General features: G+C 58.0%; 2 protein-coding genes across 6 annotated transcripts; one reads left to right on the top strand and one right to left on the bottom strand.

The window, feature by feature from the left end:
* Positions 1-1460: 1460 nt before the first annotated feature.
* On the bottom strand, positions 1461-12052 carry LOC119860439 (selenoprotein Pb-like). 5 transcript variants are annotated; one of them, XM_043491141.1, is made up of 6 exons: positions 11807-11892; positions 10745-10798; positions 9046-9275; positions 8483-8695; positions 4672-4807; positions 1461-2728 (listed from the first exon to the last, which is right to left on the bottom strand). In XM_043491141.1, the coding sequence occupies exons 3-6, from the start codon at positions 9252-9254 to the stop codon at positions 2495-2497; spliced, it is 792 nt and encodes a 263-aa protein (XP_043347076.1). In that variant the 5' UTR covers positions 9255-9275; positions 10745-10798; positions 11807-11892; the 3' UTR covers positions 1461-2494. The 5 variants fall into 5 exon arrangements, with proteins under 5 accessions (XP_043347076.1, XP_043347078.1, XP_043347077.1 ...); XM_043491143.1 differs by having other exon boundaries at positions 11699-11867; XM_043491142.1 differs by lacking the exon at positions 10745-10798 and having other exon boundaries at positions 11807-12052.
* Positions 12053-14819: 2767 nt separating this feature from the next.
* HPDL (4-hydroxyphenylpyruvate dioxygenase like) lies at positions 14820-19961 on the top strand. The gene is made up of 2 exons (XM_038413797.2): positions 14820-15166; positions 17886-19961. Exon 2 carries the CDS (start codon positions 17914-17916, stop codon positions 19156-19158), a length of 1245 nt encoding a protein of 414 aa, XP_038269725.1. The 5' UTR covers positions 14820-15166; positions 17886-17913; the 3' UTR covers positions 19159-19961.
* Positions 19962-20807: the final 846 nt, after the last annotated feature.

Below are 20807 nucleotides of genomic sequence, written 5' to 3'. Positions count from 1 at the left end.
AGGACTGGAACGGCAGAGGGGCAGCGGGTCGGGATTGAAGGGATTGGGGGAGCTGTGGGGAGATCCCAGGACTGGAACGGCAGAGGGGCAGCGGGTCGGGAGGACTAAATAAAGGGGATCCCTTCCGTGGACTCTTCAAATTCTGGTGTGAACTGGGAGTTCTCCAAGGGCCTCTGAAGAGACGGGGTGGCCAGCGAGCCAGGGTGCGGCAGGGCACCCTCTGTCTGCGAGGCAGCTCCCAAGGGGCAACCAGTGGCCATGCGGCTTGCGGCGGGGTGGTGGTTTGAGTTTTCCAGGAGCGCCGTAAAGCCTAAAGCCACACAAGGGAGGCAGGACAGCCCTTTCCTCCCGGCAGCTGAACCCTCCCTCGGCGAGTCGGGCTTTCGCTGAGAGACTCGGGGAGATTCCAGTCCCACCCCTGCAACTCCCTGATGCTGCTCTCCTCACAAAGGGCCACAACCACGGCTCAGGCCATAGCCCTTTGCCCCCAGCCTGCGCCTCTCCTGGGCTGCACCTTCCGTGCTGGGCTTCCTGGGAGAGACAGTGCAGACTCCGTCCCCGAATGCGCAGTATAAAGCTGCTGCTGTGGCATTTGCTTGCTAGAAGACAAGGGGGGGCGGGGTGACTGTTCTCGGCTTGCAAGCAGCTGTCAGCCTCCGGCCTGCCTCGTCTTCCAGCCATCCCAGCTCTCTGGCCCTCGTGTGTCTTCCCCCTGTTTCCCTAGTGAGTTATCCCTGTCTTGGTCTCTGAGCCATACTCCCTTGGCCTCCTTCCCTCACTCGCCCTCTGCCAGGCAGCGGCTGCTTTGGACCAACAAGTCCTGTTTGGTCCCAAAGCCGCTGATGTGCCCAGGGGTCCAGCTGCTGCTCCCAGGTCTGGGGAGCTACCACAAGCATATATGGTACAGACCCCTCTCGGCACGTATACAGGACACGTTCCACAGGGAGCTGCCCTCCAGCCCCAGCTGGTGCTGCCGCAGGGGCCTGGGTATGACCAGAAGCCCAGGAGAACGTCCCCTCTAGCAGCCATCCAGCTTGCAAAGCCAGGGAGCTGCATTCCTGGTGCAGCAGGCTGCACAGAGGCCGTCTCATCCCCCCTGAACCTGGGGGAGAGAGGGGAAGAGGATGTGGCCTTGACACTGCTTGCTACAGAAGCAGGGTGGAGAGTGCTTGGCCCTGGAGGGAGATGGCCAATTGCAGCTGGCCTCTCTCCTGGCCCGACCCCCTGCCCCCCCAGGAGCGCCTGGCTTGGGTGCTGTGACGCTGGGCCCCAGACACACAGCGTGGAGAGGGGAGAAGATCCCGAGTTCAACTGGTTCCTTGCTGGGGGTCCTTAACTGCTGCCTTCCCCACTACCCCACAGGGCTGGGGGAGCCCTGGCCTTGCCCCGCTTGCTGGCGAAGGAGCCTGTGAAATGGGAATTCCCAGCGGAGGTGCCGTGGAAAGCAGGGCTGGGCCCAGTTCACGCCAGATAGGTTTATTTGCACGGATGTTCTGCGCGACAGCTCTTTCCCCCATCCCCAGGTGCCCCATCACACCCCCTCGCCCCCACCCATTGGGGCCTGTGGGTCGGCTCCCCTGGTTCGGGGAGCTGAGCTGTCTGGGACCCCGAATTGCCCCCATGTAGCAGCCCCTGGATGCCACCCTGGCTGATGACTTTGTGAGAGGCAAGGGCCAAAGCTGGAGGGCTGGGACTTGTGGGGAGAAAAATAGGGACAGCAGATGTATGGGACTGGGAGAGTTTTGGGAAGGGGCAGAGTAGGGGGAGGAGCAGGGAGGGCTGGTGGGTACGGCCCACTGCCCCGTCCCACCCTCCTGCCCCATTCACCATGTCACAGCAAACCTTCCCCCGGCCCCATGCCGTCCCCCAGCGGCTGCCTTCCCAGGAGCAGTGTGGGCAGCAGCATCCAGGTGCGGGGATGGGACTGGGGCTCGGGGTTACAGGACCAGAGCCCTACCACCCTCAGCACTTTGCCCGCAGCCCCTGGCCCCCTTGTAGAGGACGGTTCTGACTCCCTCCCCTGACATGCTTTTCTGCGCAGCGTCGGCCTGTGGTGACCGGGGTAGCCCGGTTTGCACCACGGGCTTCATTGAGCGCAGACAAGCTGGATCTGTGGAGGAAGGGGTCAGAATCGGCCCCAAGGTGGGAGACTGCGGTGCCTCCATGTGTTGGGGGCGGGATATTCCCCGCGAGCCGCTGCGATGCAGAGGGAAGGACACGGAAAGGAGCGGATGGGCCTCAGGGGTGGGGGGCCTAGTGGGGCCGTATCTGGTGCCAAAGGGGCTTGTGCTGCGTTCGAGGTTTCATTTGGGCAGCGCTATGCCATTCACCACCACCGGGGAGTGCTGTGCAGGCTGGGGTATCTGTGCGTGGGAGGCGCCTGGGAGACCAAGTCCCACACTGGTGAATGAACCCGGCCATCCTGCCATGCGGTGAGCTTGTGGCATTTCCACAGCACGGGGGTCACCCCAGTGAGCCCCCCGGGGCAGCCTCTTTATGCCACTTCCCCTTCCTCCTCCTTGTGCGCTGGCACCTCTGGCTGTTGCCCCCGGTGGTGGTCTTGGTGGTGGCTATGGGTGGGGGAGGAGGCCTGGGGATCGCTGTTGCTGCCGGCTCTGTGGTGGTGAGGGCGGTGGGCTTTGCTCTCGTGGGGGGACAGCTCCTGTTCCTTCTCTTCCAGCTCAGGAGGCTGCGTGAGACTCTTGGGTCCCTCTGCTGTGCCGTTTGCCTGGGAAGGTAACATCAGGGCTGGTGTGTTACACAGACGGACATGCATGTACGCGGCTTTGGAATGACTTGACTAGGGGGTCTGTGTCACCACTGCCCCCTACTGGATAGAATCAGAGTGGGGTCATAAACCCTATATTGCCAACAGAGGGTGGAGAGTCTTTGATGGGGTCTAAATTAGCTGTTACCACCCAAGAAAGATCTTGGAATCATTGCGGATAATTCTCTGAAAACATCCACTCAATATGCAGCGGCAGTCAAAAAAGCTAACAGTGTTAGGAACCATGAGGAAAGGGATAGATAATAAGACAGAAAATATTATATTGCCTCTCTAGAAATCCATGGTACGCCCACACCTGGATACTGCGTGCTGATGTGGTCGCTCTGTCCTAAAAAAGAATTGGAAAAGGTGCAGAGAAAGGGAACAAAAATGATGAGGGGGATGGAACAGCTTCCAGATGAGGACAGATTAAAAAGATCGGGACGTTTCAGAGATTACTAAAGGGGGATACGATGGAAGTCTATAAAATCATGCCTGGTGTGGAGAAAGTGAATAGGGAAGTGTTATTTACTCCTTCTCATAACACAAGAGCTATGAATCACCTGCTGAAATTAACAGGCAGCAGGTTTAAAACAAACAAAAGGCAGTATTTCTTCACACAATGCACAGTCAACTTGTGGAACTCCTTGCCAGGAGATATTGTGAAGGCCAGAAGTATAACTGGGTTCAAAAAAGAATTACATAGGAACATAAGAACCTGGCCATACTGGGTCAGACCAAAGGTCCATCTAGCCAGTATCCTGTCCTCTGACAGTGGCCTATGCCAAGTGCCCCAGAGGGAATGAACAGAACAGGGAATCATCAAGTGATCCATCCCCTGTCGCCCATTCCCAGCTCCTGGCAAACATAGGCTAGGGACCCCATTCCCATAGGCGCTGCGTGAAGCACCTACAGGGGAAAATGGTGGGTGCTGAGCACCCACCGGTAGCCCCCCCATCAGCTCCACCCCCACCCCCAAGGGCTTCCTGCCGACTGGCAGGCTCCACAAATCCACACCTCCCCCTCCCTCCCCACACCTTCCGCCCGCTGTGCGCGGCTGTTTCATTGCGTGCAGGATGCTGGGGCGGAGGGGGGAGAAGTGAGGACGTGGAGCGCTCGCAGGAGGGGGCAGAACTGGGCTGGGAAAGGTGGAGTGGGGATGGGGCGGGTCAGAGAGAGACAGGGTAGGGGTGGGACTGGGCGGGGGGGTGGGGCCTTGGGGGAAGGAGTGGAGTGGGGGCAGGGCCTGGGGCAAAGCTGGGGGTCGAGCACCTCCCGGAAGTTTGAAATGTCGGCCCCTGTGACCGTCCCTGCCCATCCTGGCTAATAGCCATTGATGGACCTATCATCCCTAAACCTATCAAGCTCTTTTCTGAACCCTGTTCTAGTCTTGGCCTTCACAACATCAGTGATACATTCATGGAGGACAGGTCCATCAACGGCTATTAGCCAAGGTGGTCAGGGCCCCACCCCCATGCTCTGGGTGTCCCTAAACCTCTGACTGCCAGAGGCTGGGACTGGATGGCTCACTCGAAATCGCCCTGTTCTATTCATTCCCTCGGAAGCATCAGACCCTGGCTGCTGTCGGCAGACAGGACACTGGACTAGATGGACCTTTGGTCTGACCCAGTGCGACCACTCATGTTCTTATCATAACCCCTATATTGCCAGCAGAGGGTGAGGAGTCTCATCTCCTGCTGTTAGCAGGGGGCTGTGCTATGGGAACAGGAGGACAGCAGCTCTCCCAACTGCTGTCCTGAGAGTCCCTGGGCTGCAGTATAGCGACCACCATGAAACCGTAGGTGGCTTGGTCAGGGGGATGGGGCAGTTCAAATGCCATGGGGACAGATGAGGCCTCCAACCCCCATGTGACCCTGAGGCCTGCCCCATGAGCTGCTCCTTACCTCCCGGGTGCTGTTGGAGTAGAGGGAGCAGTTGCCACAGAAGTCCTTGGCGTAGGTGAAGCGCACGGCCGACTCCACGTAGCGGAAGTGCAGGAAGCTGTAGGGTAACGGGATGTGGAAAGCCAGCCGGCCACACCTGCCGAGCAAAGCCTGGGGATGAGTCACGGAGGCCGGTGCCCCAGAGAGCAGGACAAGCCTCTTGGCTCAGAAAGGTGCATTGGGCAGCAACTCAGCTTGGCACCCTTAACCCTAAAGGCCTTCCCTTATTTCCTTCCCCAGCATCTACCCCTCTGGCCCCAAGCCACACAGGGAAAGTGAACGCCACCCTGCTCTCATCTAGTGCGTTCCATCAGCAGATCTCAAAGCACTTCACAAAGGAGAGCAGTGTCATCATCCCTGGTTTACAGATGGGGAAAGTGACTCACCCAAGGTCACCCAGCAGGGCTGGGAATAGAGCCCAGGGCTGCTGACTCCCGGTCCAGTGCACTAGGCCACACTACCTCCTGGGGCTCCCTATCAGGTTAAGCTGAGATGCTGAGCTTCTCCCGCAATTTACCTTAACACCAGCTCTGCCTTCCCTCCCAGCCCTGAAAGGCCAGTGCTCCCGTAGTGAGACATCCCCGCCGTCTCCTGCCCCACCTTTGCACGTTCCCAAGACACTTGCACGGTGCATTGACTTAAGAGCAAGGGCTGGTGTTGCCATTAGAATGCACAAGACGTGTGTGTTTGTGCGCTGCTGCCTGCTGCTGGAAGGAATCGGATCCGCTCACGTTAGTGACTATGTCACCCTCTAGTGGCCACAGGCATGAGACAAGAATAAAAGCCGTAATGCTACAAACAGATCCTGGCGATTCTCCTGCAGCCCAGGGGATAGAGGCTGACTAGAGCACCAAGTCCCGAGTTTGATACCACTGACTGCGTAGTATGGGGTCACAGATGGGTTATGCCAAGTGGGGCTGGGCAGAAGGAATGGCAGGGGGGAGGAGGATCAGTGCTAACACCCCTTCCCTGTTCCCAAGCACATATGGGCCTCGGGAAATGCTTCTTCACCCCCCTAGTTAGTGGAATGGCCAGCCCTAGGGGTACAAGGTTGTGGGTGTGGAGCCAGAGGGGCTGGCACTCTGGAGCCAGCACCCCACCAGGGATCCGGGGCAGAAGAGGGGCGTCTTTGCCTTGCTTTACAATAGCTGTGGGTAAAAGGAGGGGGCTCTGGGGGCTGCAGAGCTTCTTCCACCCTCAGCTACTGTCAGTGGCAGAGCCAGGGAAAGGCCAGCGCCTCTGGACCGAGGGGAGGAGACACACAGGCCAGCTCCAGAGAAAGACACCGAAGGCAGGTGGGAAAAACCACAGCTCCAGGAAGGGCTTGTGACCTTCACAGTCTGAATCCCTCCCTCTGTTTTCTTGGCAGTTCCTAGCCCCTCTGGCCCACTGCGCTGCCCCAGCACATCCCAGGGCAGGTTGCTGTCTGTGCTGTGTGATTAGCACCCTGTCCCCAGGCTTTCCGGCTGGCCCCTCCACTGGCCAAAGTTCAAGGGTCCCTGGAGCAGGTGATATCGGAGGGTTAGGACAACAAGGCAGGGAGCAGGTTGCACAACCGAGCCAGGCAGGGGCCCTTGGTGCCGAGGAGGGGCAGGGAAATGGAGGGCCTTGTGGGCAGAGGGATGGGCACAGACACAGGGAAGTTGGATCCCCATAGTGCGGGCTGCCTGGGGCCGGGGGATTTAGTCTGGCTGGTGATAGATCCTGGGGCCGGCCCCCAAAATCAGTGGATCAGGATCTGAGTGAAGTGACTCTCAAGGATTTGTACAGAGACTCCCTTGCTATTCCCCTTGCCTGGCCTCCGCTTGTCTGTCTGCCTGCCGTCCGTCTACCCTCCATCTGTGAGCACCTCAGGGCAGGGTGGCCCCCGCTGGCATGTCTGGAAAATGCCTAGCAAGCTGTGGGCATTGCAATCAATAATGAACAATATCCTCCTCTCCCTGGGCACTCATGGGGGAGGGCTCGGCTGGCTCGGTCCCAGCTCTTCAAAAACAGAGTAGACAGCTGGGGCGGGGGGTGGTGGTGCCAGCAGGCCAGGTTAGAGCCCCCCCGGCCAGCAGCTACATGGCCATTTAGGCTCAGCAGCGGTAGCGTGAGCAGTAGGAGAACATGCCGCCACCATCACTTGGCCTTTCCCTGGTTCTGTCCTCCCCGGATCCTCACGTGTATCACTGGCACGAGTCAACCTCATGTCCCCTGCAGATGAGGTGCAGAGCAGTTAAGTGACCTACCTAGAAGTCACACAGCAAATGAGTGGTGAAGCTGAAAATAGAACCCAGGAGTCCTGGCCTCCAATCCAATAACTAGGGTGACCATCCGTCCATTTTTAAAGGGACAGTCCCATTTTTGGGACTTTTTCTTATATAGACGCTTATTACTCCCTCCTGTCCCATTTTTTCACAGTTATTAGCTGGTAACCCTACCAATAACCATTAGACCACGCTCCCTTCTCAGGGCTAGGAATAGAACCCAGGAGTCCTGTCTGCTCCTTCCCTATGTGTAAAAAGAAAAGGAGTACTTGTGGCACCTTAGAGACTAACAAATTTATTAGAGCATAAGCTTTCGTGAGCTACAACTCACTTCATCGGATGCGTTTGGTGGAAAATACAGAGGGGAGATTGATATACACACACAGAGAACATGAACCAATGGGTTTATCATACACACTGTAAGGAGAGCGATCTCTTAAGATGAGCCATCACCAGCAGCGGGGGGGGGGGGGGGGGGAGGAAAACCTTTCATGGTGACAAGCAAGGTAGGCTATTTCCAGCAGTTAACAAGAATATCTGAGGAACAGTGGGGGGTGGCGGGGGGGGGAGAAATAACATGGGGAACTAGTTTTACTTTGTGTAATGACTCATCCATTCCCAGTCTCTATTCAAGCCTAAGTTAATTGTATCCAGTTTGCAAATTAATTCCAATTCAGCAGTCTCTCGTTGGAGTCTGTTTTTGAAGCTTTTTTGTTGAAGGATAGCCACTCTCAGGTCTGTAATCGAGTGACTGGAGAGATTGAAGTGTTCTCCAACTGGTTTTTGAAAGTTATAATTCTTGACGTCTGATTTGTGTCCATTCATTCTTTTACGTAGAGACTGTCCGGTTTGACCAATGTACATGGCAGAGGGGCATTGCTGGCACATGATGGCATATATCACATTGGTAGATGCGCACGTGAATGAGCTGCTGGAAATAGCCTACCTTGCTTGTCACGGTGAAAGGTTTTCCTCCTTTCCCCCCCTGCTGCTGGTGATGGCTCATCTTAAGTGATCACTCTCCTTAAAGTGTGTATGATAAACCCATTGTTTCATGTTCTCTGTGTGTGTATATCAATCTCCCCTCTGTATTTTCCACCAAATGCATCCGATGAAGTGAGCTGTAGCTCACAAAAGCTTATGCTCTAATAAATTTGTTAGTCTCTAAGGTGCCACAAGTACTCCTTTTCTTTTTGCGAATACAGACTAACACGGCTGCTACTCTGTTCCCTATGTGTGTCACTGTGTCACATTCCCTCGCCCCCCCGACCAGGTTTCACCCAGGCCTGTTGGGGGGGGGGGTTAGCCAGGTCCCAGGAGCCCTGCAGCCTGGCTGGATGTGCTCCATAACGCTTCGAGTTCTTTTCCTTGACCAGGAGCCATCGGATCAAAGCTGCTTGGACATGCCGGGCACAGGAGAAACGCTCGGAGCCTGCTCCTTAGAAATGAAGGCAGACCGGCTGGTGTGCACCCCAGAGGGGCAGATGGCCCTGAGGAGGGGCTGCTGGGTCCTAGGCACTCACCGGTCATAGATGAAGAAGTCGTCCTTGTCCCCGTCCAGGATCTGCCAGACGTCCGGCTCCAAGATCTCCTGCTGGTAAACGGGGACCCCCTCTGGGGCCTGGCGCTTCAGCTCCCAGAACATGGCCCTGGAGAGCGGCGCCTTCTCGTTCACAATCATGTAGCTGATGTTGGCCAGCCCGTCCTGGGACAGCTTCTCACGCAAGCCCCCGAGACTGGGGAGGTGGGGAGAGTGGGGGTGAGGCACAGGGCCATGGGATCTGCCTCTCACTAATGCTCTGTGTCACGGTCACCCCACCACCCCCCGGTGCAAACACCAAAGAGGAAGGACGTGACATTGCCCCAGATTTCTGCCCTGGCCCTCTGGTGATGAAAGGGGGGGCGTCCATGGGCCTCCAAAATCCCTCTGCTGAGGGCTGCCAGCAAAGGGGCCAGAGCTAATTAGTGGCAACTGCCCACTGGAAAATGGACGGAGACCCCCCAGCTCCCCACTCCCCCTTGCCTAGCTCCATCTCCTGCTCCCCACCCAGGCCTCCCTGTGGTGCACGCCCCCGCCCTTGCTCACCTGTTGGCTTGCTTCAGGCAGAACTGTCAGCTGGCCTTCAGCAGGGCCACCACGGTCACCTGCCCCAGCGCCCCTGCCATCGGGGCCGTCCCGTTGATCTCCCACAGCGGAGCCGGCTGGCAGAGCCGGGTCTTGTTGTCGGCTACTTCTGCCAGCATGGCCACCACCAGCCCCAGCAGGGTGGCCACAGCTAGGGTCGGGAGCCCCATCCTAGCCACCCCCTCCTCGGCCTGGGGAGCGAGAGGAGTGGTAGAGACATGCTGGCATTGACCATCGTTCTTGCATGATCAGAAGGGGAGTAGCTGAGACACGAGATGGGGTCGGCTAGACACAGCCACTTTTCCCCCAGCGGAGTTCCTCTGAGCTGGGGCGGGGGGCGGGGTGGGGCGGACGACACTCCAGGTTAGCTCAGACACAAGCTCCTGCCACAGACCCATGCAGGGGCACGCACCTCCACATCCTCTCCCCCATGATCCCCAAGAAGCCTGAGCAGAACGCCTTCCATCTCCACCGCGCTGTTTACCCAGAAGCATCCCAAAGCACTTTACCAACAACACTGTAAATACAGGCATTGTTCGCCCAGCACTGAAATGCAGCCATCTCTGGGGTGGAACGCAGCATCTGTGACCCACAGCAAAGCCACCCAACAGAGGGGAGAATTCCACATTCAGTGGAAAGAACGGAGTCTAATTACCTGCCGGCTGGACCACTCCAGCTAACAGCCCTTCTCTTGGGGACAGTGCTGGGGGAGCTCTAAATTAAGTCTCAGCTGAAATACAGCACCTCGTGCTGTGCTGGGGGGTTGGAGTCAAAACCAACTCAACAGGGAGGAAGCCCCTCGTTGCACCAGCCCGTGTGGACCAAAAGCCCTCGTCACTTGTATCCCAGCTAATGTAAGTGCAGGTGTGATCCATCTTTAAAGGAGCCTGATCTTTATAACAATCATACCAAGCTTCTTGCCTATATAAAATCCTGCAGCAGTGAGTTCCACATGCTACTGTGCATCATAAACAAACACAATCTATTTCTCTAGGGATCCTGCCAGCGACCTAGAAATAGGGACCCTGGACCCACTATCAAACCCCTTCATCCCTCAGCCCGTACATATTCTTTATGGGGTAGGAGGGAGGAACAGCTGCCACTTCAAAACAAACCCACCCAACCCGGTCCCAGCCCCCCACACTGACATAAAGGCTTAGCTGCGCCCATTGTGTAGAACAGCTGCCTATTATAATGGCGTGATAAGTCCCTGTTTGTACTGACTAGCGAGCAAGTGGTGGGTTTTGCAACATTTGCCTGGGAGTACAAAGCTGCATTGATTTTCCCAGGAGCGATACAAACGTGAAGCCGTTCAGTGCACGTGCTTGACTAGAAGGCAGCTTTCTAATGGCTCACCCGGGCCAATGGGAGCCAGGGCTCGGGTTCTAGTCCAATTTCTGGAAGGGGGGGGGTTCTAGTGGATAGCTTAGGGGACTGGAAGTCAGAACTCTTGGGTTCTAGTCCAATCTCTCGAAGGGGAGTTGGGGCTAGTGGATAGCTTGGGGACAGGAAGTCAGGATTTCTGGGTTCTGTTCCCATCTCTGGAAGAGGAGTGGGGCCTAGTGGTTAGATCAGGGGACTTGGCACCAGTATTCCTGGAGTCTGTTCCAAATCCTGCCAGTGACTTGCTATGGGATCTTGGGTAAATCCCTTCATTTACCTGTTGCAACTTTAGGGTGCCAGTAACAGTACTGTCGTGCCTCAGTTTCTCCACCTGTAAAACGGAGGCTATAACTAGTCTGACCTACCTTGCAGAGGGGTCATTAGGGCTAATGAATTAGTGATGGTGAAGCACAGACACTCCATGGAAAGTCATGCTATACAGTGAGTGCAAAGTAGTAAAAGCCATTCAAAGCAAACCGCTCATTCCTGCCCCCAGGACACCAGCCTGGAGTGGGAGGTCTTGTCCCTAGGTGTTTAGCCCAATAATTGCCATTTCCCCCACTCGGCCCGTCCTGAACGGTCTCCTGGTTACTGGTGTTTACAGCTGTCCTCGGTCTTCCTCCCCACATGGCCCTGTTTACTCCTGGTGAATGTCCACAGCTGCAGCTCATGGAATGGTTCAGCCAAGATTTTAAACACCCAGCCAGCCAGGAACCCGGAGCACCAGTCCCCAGAGGCAGTCGCATCTACAGCATGTTATGGCCTGACAATTACTGCTCTCCAGCAGACAGGCAAACAGAACCCGCTGCATGCATTGCGGGAGGAGGGGGGTGTTTAATGATGCTTGGGGGGTGGGGGGTGGGGCAGCATCGGGAATTTCCTGCCTTTTCCACTGGGAAAAATCTCACCCAGCTCTTTTCTGCCTTTCGGTTCCCTTGTGGGGAATAAACCCAGCCCGGCCCGATGGTTAACCCTGCGTCACACCTCTGCCATGCTGCGCCAACACGTCGAATGCAGAGCCCCATAGTCCCCCCCAGTCTCAACTGATGTGACCGCCCCCCGGACACTGGCCTGAGACCAGAGAGACCGTTTGTAGTATCATCCCTTTTGTACTAATTCTCTCTTGGCCCTGCAATGCCCCCAACCCCCTTCCCCACCCCCATGCCCCCACCCCCTCCCAAGCCAGGAATTTGTTCCAAGCCGGGTGTACAGAGCACGCCCCTGGCCTCACCCTGACAGGACCCACAACTCCCTGCACTTCTCAGGATCAGGCCCTTTACCCCAGGCGTCCTCAGAGTTGCCTGGTCCCTCCCGAAGGAAACGGCCGGAGATATTCTGCCTTCTCGCCCGTGTCCGGTGCCGCTGTCCTCGGGGCAAGCTCTGTGCTCTCCCAGGCGGGCCAGGCACCCCCTCCAGCCCCCAGCTCTCCTTTATCTCCTCACCCGGCTTGCTCCGCCCAGGAGAGAGGGAGGAGGCTGGGGGTGGCCGCAGAGCTTCTCCCCCCCCCCACACAAACAGTGGGGAATAACAAGCCAGACAGGGCCTACCGGTGCCAACTGCCAGCCCCGCTCCTTGTTCACTCAAAGGCCCCTACCAGGCCCCCCCGCAGCGGCTGGGCCTCGGGGTTACAGCCAGCTCCCCCGGGGCACAGAGCCCATCAAGTCAATACCCCCCCTCGCTGCCCCCCCCGCACACACACACACACACCAGGCGGGAGGGGGCCACTTCTGCCAGATCAGTGGGGGGTGTCACTGCTCGGATGGGAGGCAAACCTGCAGCAAGCCGTGGTTGCTGAGTCAATAGCAGGCGGTCTTAGGAGCCAGCACCAAGAAGACACCTCAATTTTCTGCTGGCAATCAGAGGAAGAGCGTTAACCCTGGTGTCCCAGCGTGGGCAATTCCAGCCAGCCCCACCTGCATTTTCAGCTCCATGCAGGAGCTTTCTCTGCTGCCTCCCCTCCCAAGCAGCTGCTCTGGTTTGCCCCAGAGGTGGCTGCACAGCAGTGGTGGGTGACGTAATCCCTTGTACAGGGCTTTGCTCTCACCGGGGCTGGAGAGAGGGAAATGGTGGCACTTTGCTGTGTGTGGCTGGCATGGTTTGTCTCGCCAGGTAGAGAGACTGCGAGCTCTCTGCCCTCAGGCCTGCTAGACAGAAACCGGGGGGCTGCTAGGGGATGGGCTCTGGGTTGGCCCATCACTGCTCAGAGAGCAATTCTGCCTGCTTGAGAAGAAAGCTACTAGCAGAGAGGGAGCCGGCTGGCTGGGGAAAGGACGTGGCCCAGGGACCAATTAGGGTGAAGGCTACTGATAAAATGATAAAATAAAAGGGGGCTCAGGCCTGGGAGTCAGGCTCACTGTATGCTCTTGGGGACATTGCTTAACCTTTGAGTGCCTGTTTCCCCATCTGTACCAGAAGGATCTCAAAGCACACACCCCCCGTTCCAGGTGCCACGCTACTCCCAGACTCAGGTGGGGAAACTGAGGCAGAGGGGCTATTTGTTACCCCACGTTCCAAGACGCACGTCAGACAGGATAAGAACACGGATCTGCTGCCATTTTGCCAGTGCATTAACCCGTGACCGGGGCCTTCTTTTTAGCACCTAACTGAACCCCCCTATTGGTGTTTCTCTCTTTACCTGTGGGGAATTCAGCAAGGAAGCTTACAGACAGGCCACTGAATAATGGCCACACTTGGGAAGAGAGCGGGGAAACTCACTGCCTGGACACTGGGAAAGGGACACCCACCATGAGCTCTCAGCAAATATTTGAGCAGCTATCGCAGGGGGCTCTGTGCAAAACCATGATAAGTGGGGGAAGGGCTCTGCTCTGAACCCAAGGCCCCCCGACTGCAAGGACAAACAGAGCCCGGGCAAGGGGCAGGGTTCCCAGGTGGAGGATTCGCGTCGCTCCGACTCCGAGCATGCAGAGACATATTGAGCGTAGCCAGTGCTTCACTTGTCCTGAACCTGGGGCAGGGCGCGAGCGAGTTCTGTTACTTTCATAACTGCCGTGGCAAGGCCGGGGGGGGGGGGACTTGGGCTCAGGCTCAGATTAATCAATGAGCATGGGCCAGTATGTGCTGCCATGTGCTCCCAGGGCCCCAGCCCCAGCAGAGCCAGGGCAAAGCGGAAACCACCTTGCAGGTCAGCATGGCTGGTGCCCGTTGCTTGGCTTAAGCAGCACAGAGGCTGTAGGTCAAACCGGAGCTGCCTCGAGCTGGGTGGGGGAGGCCAGGATGCAAACAGAAGGGGGGCTATGGGTCGCAGGAGGGGCATTTTCAGAGCTGGGGGAGGGGAACCCAGCACTGGCCTTGCAGAGCAAGGGTTGGGAGCTTCAGGTCAGAACTGGGGTGAGCTGTATCTACTCTGGCTTGTCCCAGGGCAGTCAGCACCTCCAATGAACCCCAGTCCCCCAGATCTCAAAGCAGGAGCAAGAGGTGGGGGGAATGTCAAAGGTCTGTCTCAGGACAGGCCCAGCTCCTCCTGCCAGGGACACTCTGACTACCAGAGCATTCAAATGGCTTGACCCCACCATACAATCCACTGAGCGAGCCCCACCATTAATAGGAGCAGGCCCCCTACCACAGCGGTCCCCTGCCCCACCCCTGCTCCACCCCACCGCCAGCGGCAGAGCACAGAAGGGGTCACTAGCCAGATCCAGACAGGGCTTTAGCCTCTCAATAAAGCTGCTTACTCCTCCGTAACACCCTCTACCACTGCCTTAAGAACAAGCCTTCGCGGCTCCTGCTAATGGAGGGTGCAACCCCTCGGCTTTCTCCTTCCAGCTCCATCGGCCCCGAGCAGCCAGAGCACCCAGCACCAACGCCATGGGGGAGTCGGATAGTCACTGGGATAATAAATCCATCGCTTCCCCGACCTGCCAACCCCTTTGCCGGGCTCCAGGGCCACTCAGACCTCCACTGGGACTCAGCGCCTCCTACTTTGGACGCATCGGCCCTCCAAGCCTCCCACCATGGGGGCTAAAGGAGACTCTCCCCTAGCTGGTAGCAGTGCAGGGTCTATAGCACACAGTTGAGCAGTTTCAATTCCAACCACAAGAGGGCAGCGACACCCCCCCAGCTTATTTTCCTACATTTCCATTTAAACCCGATCCCCTGTTAGGGCTATGAGCCCATGTCCCTGCTAACACATGTTCTCTTGTTCTTCCAATCTGCCGCTCTGAATGTGCACCTTGTTCTTATACAGGGGCAGCCGGGCAGGATTTCACTGGTACCTCCTGGCATAACAGGTGTATTATAACCAGGAAACTCAGCTTATCGGGAACAACATCCAATCTGAGCTGGAAGGATCATCCTTGGGCCCTGAGTCCAGCCCCCTGCGAGCCCAGGCCGCCCCATCATATAATCCTGGGCACAGATTTCTTTTCAAGCTCCATTTTCTACCTGGGGTTGTTTCTTTCTCAATTCTCCCTTGCTCAAGCCAGCCAGCGTCCTCACCCTGGGGCCCTTTAAACTGGGGCCTGAGCCATCTCCTTGCAAGGCAGGGGGGACACGACACTCAGCCTGCTCGATTTCCTGCCTGTCCTCCCCTGCCCTGTGCCGCAGAATGGCTCTTTCCCTGGCATTTCCTCTTTGCTCTCTGCCTGCAGCACATGGCCGGGGCTGCCATGTGGGTGCTGGCCCTCGCCTAGGCAGCTGGGCATGACACCAGCGATTGCCTGGCTTGGGTACTTCATCACAGGTGAGGTGGTACCGGATGCTGAGCGGGTCAGTCGAGAAGAGATGTGTGTAAGGGGACTGTGGCCCCCTTACTAACAGTCGGGGGGGGGGGGCGTTTTGGTTGCTAGCTCCCAGTATTCAAAGGGGGAAGGGTCGATGGGGAATCAGGGCCCTGAGACTGACAGCCCCCAGGTACAATGGGGAGAGGCCAATGCTCCAGGTGAGCCTGAACGACAGGGCGGGCAGGCTAATCAGGGAGTCAGGAGGCCAGGGAGGTCCCGTCCTCCATGTGAGCTGGATTTGCCTGGGTCAGACAGAGGGGGGCCGAGCTAAGGAGAAAGCAGGGGCCGGAGCTGAGCTGGGGGGCAGAGCTGGGCCAGATCCAGAGGGACCAGAAAAGCAGCCCAGAGAGAGCAGACCCTGTGCTGGGAGCAGAGCCAGAGAAGCAGCCCAGGAAGCTGGAGGCAGAGCAGCAGCAGTGCAGAGACCGAGTGGTGGAGCTGGGGCTGGAGCCGTCCGGAGCTGGGTGCGGTGAGCAGCTGGGGAGAGCGAGGGGGACCCTGGGCAGCCGGCCCAGCACAGGGAGACGCCTCAGCCAAGAGGCTCTGCAGGCCAGGCTTGGATCGTAACCCCCACAGGGCGGGGGCGACACTGGGCAGAAGGGTCCTGCCACTTAGAGCCTGAGAGCGTGTGGCCACCACCAGAGCGAGTGTCCAACCCCCAGCATCCCTGCAGCACAACCGGGGCCGGAGAAGAAGGCCTGGGACTTGCAAGGAACAGACTGTGAACTGCCCTGACGTTCACTGTTTGTGATGGTCCCTGCCACAGAGCGGGGTGATACGTTTCCTTTAACCTTTCCCAATTTCCCTTATTCTTTTTAAAATTAATTGTTGATTAAATAACTTGCATTTGCTTTAGCTTGTATGTAATGGTCAGTCGGTCAGAGAAGTGCCCAGTGCAGAGAGAGTACCCCGGAGTGGGGACACCCTAGCCCCTGTCCTAGGTGACCACAGCAGGGTTGGGGGTCGAGCCCCCCAGGAATCCTGGGCCCAGCCTTGTTGGGTTGCGAGGACTCTGCCAGACAGGAGAGGGGAAGGGGAGCCCTCAAGGGCAAAGAAGCCATTGGGTAAAAGAAGTGGGAGCGAGGACTCAGATCCTTTTGCTAGCCCACGTCACCAGGGTAGTGCAGAAGCCAGGAAAGTTCCCCACGAGAGCGGGACTATTCCCCCGCTTGCACATGCACAGATCCTGGCTTTGCAATGAATGAGCTCCCAGCAGGACCAGCCTGTGGAAGTCAGGAGGGGTGGCGGAGCCAGTCTGATCAAAGGCTCTGGTAATGTAAAGACCCCAGGTTTGGACGGGGTGGGAATCAGCGTTGATTTCATTGACCCAAAGAAGCAGGAGGCAATGGTGAAGCTGGATGAATCAGTGTCCGTTATGAATTGATATTGTCATTTGAGCTGTGCAAGACACCAGGACAGTGCTTTTCAACTGGTGGTCCGTGGACCCTCGCGGGTGCGCAGGCAGTGTCTAAGATGTCCAACGGGGGCCGCACCTCCAGTCAAAAATTTTTAGGGGTCCGCAATGAAAAAAGGTTGAAAACCACTGCCCGAGACAGACAGTCCCTCACCAAAGAGCTTCCAGTCTAAGCAGGAGACACTGGAAAGACAAGACGCACTGGGAGGGAAGCGGAGGGGGGAAAAGTTGGGATTTTATGATGATTTGTAGTGTGGTTGCTCCTAGAGGCTACATCTGAAATGTAGGCCCCATTGTGGTCCGTGGCTGAGGCTGCTAGGCCCTACCATAATGCAAAGTAGTAATTGGGCTGGACGCCGTAGAATGCAGAGTAAGAGACAGTCCCTGCTGTTTATTATTAGTTTTAAATTTCAGATTCTGTCCCATGTGTATGAATAGCGCTGCTCTGTGCTGGGCAGAATCAGAACCGCACTGGTAACATTTAGTGCGGCGTGTTTCCATTGGTGGTTCGGCATGGGGGTTCACACATGGTGTCCAAGATTTCCAAAAAGGTCTGCGCCTCCAGTCGAAATGTTGTCGGGGTCCGCAAAGGAAAAGGTTGAAAGCAGCTGTGCTGGTGGGTTTCAAGCTGCTGCTGGGAAGTTGGACACGGTCCTGGGGCGCAGTGGTGACAGCCCCATGGTCCCCCATGTCCACAGGACACTCCTGCCGATGGTGCGCGTCCTCATCAGGAGTGCTTGCATCAGCTGAAGTGGGGCCGTGGGCGGGGGGGAGTTCACAGCTGCGAGCTCTGCATGGTGCTGACAGGTGATGTAAACAACACAGTGTTTACACGGACACTACACCGCCCTAACTACATCCACCTACGCGCTACACCTCCTGCAGAGGTGGCGTTATTAGGTCAGTATAGTGGGGGTCTGACATCAGCTGCAGCCTTACGGCGACCTGAATCTGTAGTGTAGACGAGGGCTTCGATTTTGTGCCTGTCCTTCCTTTGACATTAATACTGGCTGCTTCTGTGCAGCAGGCAAGGCGTCAGCTTCCCCCATATTAATTGGCATTGCGGGGGGCCTGAAAAACATTGGGGGCTGATTCTGTCCCCAGGAGGGGCAGCAGAGAGCACGGGCCATAAAGTGCAACGGGGACTGATTCTGTCCTCAGCAGGGGGCGGCAGACAGCGCCAGGCCCATACAGCACAATGGGGACTGATTCGCTCCCTCCTGGGTGCTGGGCTATATGCTCTAGTCTCTCTCTCTCTCTCGCAGAGTTCAGCAGGTCCGACCCCACTGTGCCATGGCTGCCCCTCTGAGCCGGTTGTCCTACATTGCCTTCCACGTCCCCGCCGGGACAGGCCTGGTCAGCAACCTGGTGGACAAGTTCCGCTTTCACCTGTTCGCAGCGCGGGTGACGGCGCGCACCCGGCAGCTGGCTCTCCGCAAAGGAGCTGCTGTCTTCCTCGTCAATGAGAGGCTGGGGGAGGCCCCCCCGGCCCACGCATTCCCGTCTGACCCCACCCGGCCCGCCCCGGCTCAGCAGCCCCTGCTGGGCCACGGCGACGGGGAATTCCTCTACGACATCAGCCCCTCGCGCCCCGTGAGCACGGCCTCCAATGTGTGCTTCGAGGTGCAGGACGTACCCAGCGTCTCCCGACGCCTCCAGGAGCGGGGCTGCCCCCTGGCGATCCCACCCACCGACATAACGGACGACGACGGCTCCGTCACCTACTGCGTGGTGAGATCTGTCGTGGGGAACGTCAGCCACACCCTGCTGGATCGCTCCCGCTACCGGGGGGCGTTCCTGCCTGGCTTCCATGCCGCGGGGGACGTTCCCAAGGGGCCGCAGGACCTGGCTGAGGACACGTACTTCGACCATATCACCTATGCCTGCTCGCGGGGCAGTACCCGGGCCGTGCTGGACTGGTACCAACACTGCTTCGGCTTCCAGCGCTTCGTCGTCAACAGGCAGGAGGACATGGCCGAGGGCTACCGGATCCATGGGCGCGGCGTGGGGCTGCGGCTCACCGCCATGCAGTACGGGAAGGGCAGCGAGCTCGGGCTGGCTGACGACTGCAAGTTCGTCCTGGCCGAGTCCCTGCCGGAGCCAGGGAAGAACCAGGTGGACGCCTTCCTGGAGCAGCACGGGGGAGCTGGGATCCAGCACGTTGGGCTCTACACCGCGGACATCGTCTCCATGGCCCGGGCCCTGGCGGAGGCCGGTGTGCAGTTCGTCGAGCCCCCACGGGCCTACTACAGTGAGGTGGGCAAAGCGGAGGAGATCCGGGAGGCTGGGCAGGATCCCCGGCTCCTGTCCCAGCATGGCATCCTGCTGGACGGCGAGCTGGCTGGGGATGGGGACGGAGGCGGCAGGGGCTCCAGCCCGCGCCAGAGGAGGTACCTGATGCAAATCTTCACCAAGCCCATCTTCCCCGAGGAGACCTTCTTCCTGGAGCTCATTGAACGTCGGGGGGCCGCAGGATTTGGGGAGGGCAACATCCGGGCCCTGTGGAAATCCGTGCAGGCCTATCTGGACAAGGAGTAGAGGACCCCCCCCCCACCTGCCTCGCCTTCTCCCCGGTGGGCTGGGTCTCACGGTGGGGCCATCCTCTCCTGCTGGGGAATGATGGGAGGCCAACACTCCCCTGAGTGATGGGGGCTGGCTGCCTAGGGAGCTGCCCTGACAGGCAAGTGGTGGACCCAGTGCTCCATCCCCAGGTGATGGCCCTGCCCTGGTGGGAGGGACGGAGGGAGGGGGCAGACCCAGACCAGCTGTTTGGTCAGAGAGCGGGAGGTTGGAAGCTACTTAAAAGCTCCCTGGGACACACTGTGTGCCTTGATGGGTGGGATTCAAGGGGCAGTTCAACTGTTCCCACCCCAGAGACAAACCCTGGCCCCTCCCCCAGCCCCACTTTGCCAACCCTCCCACGGCACGGCTGGATTGGCTCCTTCTGATTTCCTGCTCCCTGGGCCAGCTGCTGGATTTACTGCCAGCGTTCATCTTGCAGCTTTGGACCCCACAAGCTTTATGGGTGGATTTAGGGACCCCTGGGGTGGAAAGTGGCAGCCACAGGGCTAGGGTGGGTGGCAGAGTCAAATGGGAACGACGGGGTGAATGGCAGGGAGGGGGCATCCCTGCGAGCAGATATCCCAGCTGGCCTGAGAACTGACTCTGCATTAATCTCAGCACTATTCATGTTTGTAAGCCTTTGGATGGGCCATGGGGCTGAGGGGCGTCTCTCTGAGGAGCTGGCTACTGGAGATCCCACGTCCTGTCTGCTCCACCCTCTTCCCCTCCAGGGCAGGACAGTTCCCCCTCCCAGCTCACTCACTTTGCACTGAGGCTTCCCAAGTGGCTCTGCAGGGATTTAGCTCTGCAAAGGCAGCTGGCGGGGAATCCTCTCCCTTTCCCTGCACGCCACGTGCCAATCCCCTGGCTGGAGTGTGTGTGTGGTGCCCCCACCAGGGCCAGTACATTGGCTCTCCCTGCAGCCAGGCAGTTAATGCCACAGGCACTAACCTCCCAGCGCCCGCCCCTCATGAACGAGCTGTTCCCTCGTTCTTGTTCAGTTCATGGCTTTTGGTCTGATTTACAAGACTCTTCTCCTGGCCAGGGTTTCCCTCACACTCCTGCTGCTCTCGCTGCGAGTGCATACTCGCTTACGGGTGAGTGCCTTATTGTTCACTTGAATTTAGTCATTAAACTGAAAACTGATTTTCCCGGTTCCGTGTCCTGTTGCCGGCAGTAGGGGGTGGGCCGTGCCCTGGTGTGTCATTTACTCACATGATCGCTTCTGCAGAGCCAGGTCTGTGCCACCAAATAGCTCAACCCCAGTGCAGAGCCCTGCAATGCGCCTCCGAGGGGCTGTGGCTGAAGGACACCCTGGCTAGCGCGGGAGAGGGGGGCCTGCCTGCTCAGGGGGGATTGCCACAGAGTTCACACTGCATCTGAGCACCAAGTTCGTTTCTGGGTGTCCTGAGGGGTGCTGCTGGGGCCCTATGCAGATCTCTGATGTCAGGCCCAGCTCCCACCCAGTCCACCTCTGCTACACCCCCACAGCTGACCAGCAGAGGTGCTCATGTTAACAGCCCCCAGGGATGGGGACTGGGGTTTTTCACTGAGGGACCCTAAGGGCTTGTCTAGACAGGAAATTGACTGGACTAAGGACTCTGGCCTAGCTCTCTGTCTGGATA

The sequence above is a fragment of the Dermochelys coriacea genome, chromosome 8, assembly GCF_009764565.3.
Source record: "Dermochelys coriacea isolate rDerCor1 chromosome 8, rDerCor1.pri.v4, whole genome shotgun sequence".
NCBI classification, from domain to species: domain Eukaryota; kingdom Metazoa; phylum Chordata; order Testudines; family Dermochelyidae; genus Dermochelys; species Dermochelys coriacea.
Note: the sequence above shows the minus strand (reverse complement) of the source record. Positions and strands in the feature narration are given on the sequence as shown.